Source organism: Chelon labrosus, assembly GCF_963514085.1.
Source record: "Chelon labrosus genome assembly, chromosome: 14".
NCBI classification, from domain to species: domain Eukaryota; kingdom Metazoa; phylum Chordata; class Actinopteri; order Mugiliformes; family Mugilidae; genus Chelon; species Chelon labrosus.
The window spans coordinates 26747700-26755953 of record NC_140347.1 but is presented as its reverse complement, the minus strand read 5'-3'; the positions used below and the strand labels follow the sequence as shown (position 1 = coordinate 26755953).

General features: G+C 40.3%; 1 protein-coding gene across 2 annotated transcripts; it reads left to right on the top strand.

Moving 5' to 3' along the window:
* The first annotated feature begins 1409 nt into the window (after positions 1–1409).
* Positions 1410–7611, top strand: LOC311499336 (G-protein coupled receptor family C group 6 member A-like). Of its 2 annotated transcripts, XM_084560287.1 has the most exons (8): positions 1410–1743; positions 1936–2102; positions 3017–3132; positions 3497–4267; positions 4357–4575; positions 4736–4862; positions 5022–6147; positions 6311–7611. In XM_084560287.1, exons 1-8 carry the CDS (start codon positions 1562–1564, stop codon positions 6339–6341), a joined length of 2739 nt encoding a protein of 912 aa, XP_084416413.1. In that variant the 5' UTR covers positions 1410–1561; the 3' UTR covers positions 6342–7611. The 2 variants fall into 2 exon arrangements, with proteins under 2 accessions (XP_084416413.1, XP_084416414.1); XM_084560288.1 differs by lacking the exon at positions 1410–1743 and having other exon boundaries at positions 1905–2102.
* The last annotated feature ends 643 nt before the right edge of the window (positions 7612–8254 follow it).

Below are 8254 nucleotides of genomic sequence, written 5' to 3'. Positions count from 1 at the left end.
CCTTCCCGTTCACAAACGTTCCGCGTATGCGCAGACGCCTCAGCGCCGCCGTCTCGTGCCAGGGTTCCATCGGCCCTCGGGCCTCCAGAGTGAAGCTCCTGGAATCTCGTCGTGTTAACTTGCTTTCACGCCAGAGCTGGGCGTGAACTGAAGCCGCCACAGTTATGAATGGAATCCAGAACGTAAATAATGACAGTAAAAACCTCACCCAAAATAAATATTAATAAAATAATAATAAAAAATAAAAATAAAAAAACACACAAAAAAGAACTTCCCTTCTCAAACGTCACATACTGGGATTAATTAATTAATTTATTTGTCAGTTCATTAATTAGCTACCTCCGTTTTGCATTTTAAGTTTTTCTGGGAAATCTGCAACTGACTAAACTGGCTAGTACTCTAAAATAATGCGACCATACATGTGTAACTAACAGGTCATGCAGGTCTGACAAATCCAGTAGTTAAAACTACATTACTTTTCAAATATAGTGGAGTAGTGTGTATGAAGACAAAAAACATGTAAAATAATCGAATGAAGTAGTACCTCGATACTATAGTTAGTATGGTACTTCTGTGCACTGGTCAGCCATAACATTATGACTGGTAATAATCACTGGTCAAGTGTATAATACTGATTATTTCCTTGTCATAACACCTGTCAGTGGGTGGGATATGTTATGCAGTACGTGAACATTTTGTCCACAAAGTTGATGTGTTTTAAGCAGAAAAATGGACAAATGGACTTTGACAAGGGCCAAATTGTGATAGCTAGACGACTGGGTCTCTTGTAGGTTTTGCAGAATGGTCAGTATACCTATCAAAAGTTGCCCAAAGAAGGAAAAGCACTGAACCAGCAACAGGGTCATGGGTGCTCCTGGCTCACTGATGCATGTGAGGAGCAAAGGCTGACCTGTGTGGTCCAGTCCAACAGACAAGCTACCATAGCTCAAACTGTTGAAAAAGTTTTTGCTGATTCTGACAAGAAAGGTGTCAGAACAGACAGTGCATCACGGTTTATTTAGTATGGGGCTGCATAGCCACAGACTTGTCAGGTTGCCCATGCTCACCCCTGTCCATTCCCCAAAGCCCCTACAATGGGCAAGGGAGCATCAGAACAGGACCACGGAGCAATGGAAAAAGGTGGCCTGGTCTGATGTGTCACATTTTCTTTTACATCACATAGCTGGCTGCCATAGAGCAGGGTTTCACAAAACTGTCACCAAAGTTGTCTTTCCAGAAAACGGACAGGATCACATCAAGGTACAGGTGGCCAGTTAGTTTAGATACTTTAGTATTGATAAGTCTAACCGCAGTCACCTTATCAAAACAATACCAAAACACCAGGAAGAGAGCCAACATTTTTCACATTTCATGTGAAGGCTAACACGAGTGAAACAAACCACAAGACAATGGAAAATATAAGGAAAATGGTGAGTAGTATTTCAAGTTTAGGAAGTTTATCGGCAATGCTGTCTTGTCTTGTCTCTGAACACACTTGTGAGACGAGATGTAGACAATTGTGCACAAGGCAGAATAGGACGGACAGCAATACGAGAAAGCAATGACGCATTTTTTCAGTTTCTACATATTTTTCTCCGTGTTTTTCTACCTATTTTTTAGTGCAGAATGCACATATGAGGCCATAGCTCCAGGTGACATTATGATTGGTGGTCTTTTCCCAATACATGAAAGTGTTAAGGTTACCTATAATGCGGATGGCAGTGATAACCGGACCTGTGACAGGTAATATTTATTTCTGATGACTGTGGTCATGTGGTCATTCTATTTGGTTTTATGTTTTGATGCATTTTGTCTGTAAAAAGGTTGTACAGTTTCAGTTGTAGCAATAATATGTTTTTCTATTGTACTCTATTCTCTTCTGTGTGTGTTAAAGAAGGGTATTTTTGTGTTTAATTACTGTGACTGGATCATTAGGTTCAGTGTAGCTCGGCTGGTCCAGTCTCTAATAATGGTTCGGGCAGTGGAGGAGATAAACCAGAATCATGAGTTGGGAAACCTCACCATGGGATACCACATAGTGGACTCCTGCTCCGATGTTACCACCGCCCTGAGAAACACCATGGTCTTCACAAAGAGAAATGGTGAGTACTCTCAGGACCATACGTATACCTCATTGATTTAGAAATCTGACAATATAGACATTCATTGGTAATTGTTTTTAAAAGACATTTTTAAGATCAGTGGGAAACATAGTTGCAACACAACATGAGATGGCAATATTTAGCTTGTTTTTTTAAATGTTATGTTTGACTTTTAGTCTTAGAATGTGCATTCACACTGCAAAGACTGACATTTTTAACAGTGCTTTGGTTAAGACCACCCTTACAGTTTGAATGCAAGGAATTGTCAGTGGGTTATGACTACATTATCTAATGTCAAATAGAGATTAAATCACATGCTTTCATTCAAATAGTCTAGTAAACTGTAATAGTATATGCTGAATTCTTGAAATCAAATTTAATCCAGTGTAATACATCTAATTTTTAAGCATGACTTAACCACTGAGAAAAATCTTGTGTGCCAGTTTTATACAGCAGATCTTGTCAACACGTCTAACATGTCACATGATTTCCTGATCTCTTTTGTTGACTTTACCCAGTGACACATGGTTCATTAAATCGCTCTTATTGAAGCTGCAACAGCTTGCTAACTCACCAACTGCAATTAGCTTTGCAGCAAACAGCACTCGTACAGTATTAAAAGGCACATGCATATTGTCTTTTGCAGACTGCCAGTCACCTACCAGGCACTACAATTTATCTTCCACTGAATTATCTTGGATTAAAAAGGTTAAAAAATGCACAGGTCACATGTAGTAGACTTGCAATTTTGCAAGTACTTTGTAGAGTTCTATGAACTAACCTTATTTCAAAACATATAAGACACATTTCTCATTAGACACGATTTATATTTCAGTATTTGCAATATTAACACGTTGAACATTAAAAAAATTGTGTGTGAATTAAATAAAAATAAAATGTAAATAAATTTACAGGTAACTCTACAGGTGGACAGCAATCCTCCCCTTCTGTGCTGGCTGTCGTTGGTGGCTACCACTCAGAAATATCCATAGCTGTTACTAGGCAACTTGACCTGGAGTACATCCCTGAGGTCAGTTTAAAAACTAAAAAGTTTGAAGTGTCACCAGCAGTCATTCAGCTTAAATTCTCATAAAGATTGGAAGGCAGGAGAGATAACTAGACTGGCTTTGTCTGAAAATTAGCGTGGAAAAACGCACCTCATTCTAGACAATCAGAGACAGGAGCGAGTAATTTCCCAGAGTCTGACAGGAAATTGTCTTTATTTTTGCAATTAGGTGGTTACACAGATAACATGGATACTGTTAGCTTTAGACAGTGCCAGGCTACCTGTTCCCCATTTTGCCATATTTAAATCAGTGCAGACAGAATTTGATATATTGCCGCTGTACTGTACATGTCACATGTCTAAGTGATGTTCCGTAATCTTTACACAGATCAGTTATGGTTCAACAGCTGGTTTTCTGAGTGATGAAGTCCGTTTTCCAAGTTTTTTGAGGACAGTACCAGAGGACGATCACCAAGCACGTGCCATTGTCGAGATTCTAAGAAGTTACCAGTGGAACTGGATTGGTGTAGTAACAACTGACAGTGATTATGGTCGCTATGCAGTTGAGCGCCTGCGGTACCATGCAGACAAGAACAACATCTGCTTTGCCTACACCCGTATTCTTTCAGGTGTTCTGAATCACCACTCAATTCATGACAATATTGACTCTACGATCAGAACCATCACTGAAAACAGAAATGTCTCGGTCATCGTGTCCTTCGCCAGATCTTATCATATGATGTATCTTTTTAGAAGTCTTCTAAACAAACCCGAAGGCAGGGGGAAAGTTTGGGTGGCCAGTGATAGCTGGTCGCAATCAACTGATGTCCTGAATCTCACAAAATTCAGTTTGAAGGACGTTGGAAGAATCTTTGGGATCACTCTGAAATCTGGTAACCCAAGCAAGATAAAGCAGTATCTCAATAATCTTGATGTAAACCCTGATCATCACAAGAACAACGCATTCCTGTATGAGTTCTTACAAGAAAACTGGAAGGATGACTCTAGTAATACTTCCAGTGCCACTGAGAAGTTAATAAGCATGATCTATCCATATGCTGTGTTGAGCATTGATTTGGCATTTAAAGCAATAGTCCAGGCCATTGCTGACCTCTGCATGGACAGGGACTGTAGGACAAGAAGGTTACAACCCTTGGAGGTAAACACACACACAGACACATATAGTGTAGCTTTACAGCATCTTTAATTGTTATCATAATCACAGTTTTCGCAACTTTGGAATTTCAGTTACGGGCAGCCTTACGGAAAGCAGTGTTTGTCATGGATGGGAAGAAATATTCCTTTGATGGCCGGGGTGACCTCGACACAGGATACGATGTTATCCTATGGAAGCAGACTTCACCAGATTTTCTGGACATGAGCTACACTGTAGCTCAATATAGTATAGAAGACAAGAAACTGATTTTCACCTCAAAAGAAGCACGAAATGTTGTCCTAGAACAGACGGTAAAGACTATATTTCTGCTACTGCTGAGTTATTTTAATCCTTTATCTAATATTTGTCACTGTTTCATATCTGTGTATTCTCATTCTCTGCTGTCCGTGTTTGTATGTGTAAAAGTAAAACTGACATCACTTGTCTGATGAGGTTATGTTCTCTTCTCAGGAAAATGTGACTTCCAGGTGCTCACGCAGCTGTCCTCCAGGCTACTACAAGAAGTCAGCGGATGGTCAGCCTGTTTGTTGCTATGAGTGCATCCGCTGTCCTGAGAACTACTATACCAATGACACTGGTGTGTATTTGACTAAACTCCAGTCACATTGATTAACTATACAGGTACATATTGGTTTGTCATAAACCAATATGTACCTTAATGCTGATATTGTGATAACTGAAAGATATAAGATAAATACAACAAAGATTATAGTGAGTATTTGTCCTCTGTTTACAGATTCCACTGAGTGTCTAGAGTGTAATACCACCACTGAATACTCCTCCCCAGATAGATCTATGTGTCTCCCTAAAAGAAATCTCTTCATGGACTGGCGTAATACGTATCACATTGTGCTGCTGGCATTAACTGCTCTAGGAATATTGCTTACCCTTGCCGTTAGTATCATCTTCCTTGTGAGCTGGAAAACCCCTGTTGTGCGCTCATCCGTGGGCCCCATTTCCATCTTGCTTCTCCTCTCTCTTATGGGCACATTTGGGAGTGTCATTTTATTTGGTGGTAGACCCAGCAAATGGCAGTGTCAAGCACGACAGGTGGTTTTTGGCTTGACTTTCACCTTGTGCATCTCCTGCATCTTGGTCAAGTCCTTTAAAATCATCTTGGCCTTTGAATTTGACCCCAACACTAAACGTGTCCTGGAGAAACTCTACAAACCGTACGTCATTATTGCAGTGTGCATGGCTTGTCAAGTGCTGATCTGTGCCCTGTGGCTTGCACTCTGGCCTCCAGAGCCCAAATGGCAGTTACAGCCAAATAAAAGTGAACGTGTGATGATGTGCGATGAGAATTTTTTTCCCATATTCGGAACCATGCTGGGCTTTATTGGGCTTTTGGCCCTTATCTGCTTGGTTCTTGCTTTCAAGGGAAGAAAGCTACCTCAGTGTTATAATGAATCAAAGTTCATCACCTTTTCCATGCTGATTTATTTCATCGCCTGGATCATCTTTGCTCCAGTTTATGTCAATGTCACAGGCCCGTACGTCCCAGCAGTGGAGATGGTCGTCATCCTCATCTCAGCTTACGGCATCCTGTTTTGCCAGTACTTGACAAAATGTTACATTATCCTGTTCAGGCGGGAAGAAAACACAGAGAAAGCATTCATCCATGATGTTAGGGAGTATTCCTTGCGTAAAAACAGAAAGGATAGTTCAGAGAGTTCAGAGAGTTCAGAGAGTTCTGACGGAATCGAAAACCCCGCTTTACCCATGGAATCATCGCCAGCTGACCTGTCACCAAAGCCGCTGACTAATCGGAGCCCCTCCATGGAATCAGATGTGTCATCATCCTCTTTTACTCCAGTCCCAACACCACAGCCCACCGTGCTGCAGAACGACCTCAGTAAAATGTAGGTACCAAGATATTTAAGCTTGTTGTCATCAAAATGATTTACAGTAGTTTACAGAATCATTAAAACGTTTACCACTGCTGCACAAAATGGAAACGCGGAAATGTTATTAGAACTGCCACTAACCTTATATATATTTCACCTGACATGATATTCTGTGCAGGGATTCATCACCAGTGGATGAAGTCAGCTGACTTTGGTGATCTTGTGACGCTAGCACCACCGTGAAGTTGGCTCTTTGTATCTGACATCAACTTTATTACATCAATTGGATGGATTGCCATGAATGCTTATACCACTGTAGCATTTATCTTTCTCTCAGGATGTAATCTTTTTGGGTGACCTTAACTTTCGGGATACATTTATATTATGGAGTACAAAACAAATGATATTCCTGTTAGCCTCAGCTGTATGTGGGTTTTTTGTGTGATAAACATGTTACTTATTAAAAACAAAGATGGTGGACGTGCTAAAGATCAACATCCTAGCACTGAGTTATTGTTAGCATATTAGCACTCAAGGCACCATAGAGCCCTATTACATTGTCAGTTTACTGGCTCGTTAAACAAACTGACTTTCAGTTTTAAATGCCAGAGGATTAAAGGTCAGAATGAAAAGACAACCCACAACAAAAGAATAAAATGAGAGTTGAAACACCTGTATGGATAAAACCCACAGTGGAGATACTACACCAGATTGTCCATCAAACAAAATCTGAACTGATGTAGGCATCTTGCTGTCACTGTTAATATATATATATATATATTTTTTTTATCATATTTTTGTAGTTTGTAACATTATGACATTTTTTTGGAACCACTTTGGCTTTCTCTGTCAATTCTTTGTAAGTAAAAGAGCTCTTTGTAGCAGTTGAGATCATGTCACACAAACCTTAGGGAAACCTTCTGAGTTGCAGCCTAACAAGTCAATTTTCCAGTCTCATATAAGACAAAATGATTAATAAATTACAGGCCTTCTGAAATCCATTTTTTATCTCACCCCTTGCTGTAATTACCTTGTGTGTGTGAAAGGTGAAAGGGAAATGTAGGCTGATTATTCAGGGTTTAAAACAAGTGTGTCCTGCTTGGGATCTTCTGATTGTAATAAGGAAACTAATGATGACTCAGCTCCTGATAAACAAATGGAAAAAATATTTCTTCCTCGTTTGTGTCTTTCTGGGTAATGAAGGAAGTACTCGTTTAATTACGGGTGCAAGTGGGTTAGAGTTCCAGGAATCACTCGTGTAGCGGGAACTAAAATATACTGTCACTGTCAGGTTCTATGGACAAAACGCAAGTCACATCATCACATCATCACACATCATTGGCTATAGTTAGGTTTAAGTTCAGGTCTGGGTGAGGCAAGAAATCTTTATATGGTTATGGGTAGTCCGCAAGAAATTCCTGTCAGACTAGTCAAAGTAACGTCCTGAAGTTCTAGATACACGCTAGGGAAGGGAATGCATTATCTTAATGGGTGTGCCTCTTAAAACTTGCACAGCTATTTCTGTGATGTCCATTGTAAAGGGGGCATTTTCTCACACAGGTTTAGGGTGCTAGTGGTCAGGATAAGGTCAGGATGAGAAGCTGGAGATTATGTCCTCACAAATGTAGCCATCACAAAAGTGTTTGTGTGCTTGTAAAAGACAGAAACAGTGCAGATAAGATTGGGGCATGCAAGGTTTAAGCATTCAAAACTGAACGAATGAACAAGAAACAACAAAAACAGACTTTTGTCTCAATGATCACACCCACAGAAGTCAGCTACACTGTCATAAACACCGGAACAGATCGGTGTGTATTCTCCGCCTCCAATCCTGCAAAGAGGAACCAAGAATAGATAGTCTTTGAGACTTCTCCAATTTCTTGTGAACGGTGACTGGTCAGTGCTGCTCTTTACTGATATTTGAACCAGAATTAGCATAACATCAGACACAGCAGAGCGAATCTGGATTGTTCCACATTTGAGACATCACAAGAGATGAGTTGTCGTGGTTTGTAGGACAGAGCGTTCCTAACCAATGTCATGGGCTCCTATCAGATGTGCCAGTGTTCAAATTAACGAATCCAATGCAATTAGTCACTCAATTTGCTGTGAGATTCTGTGG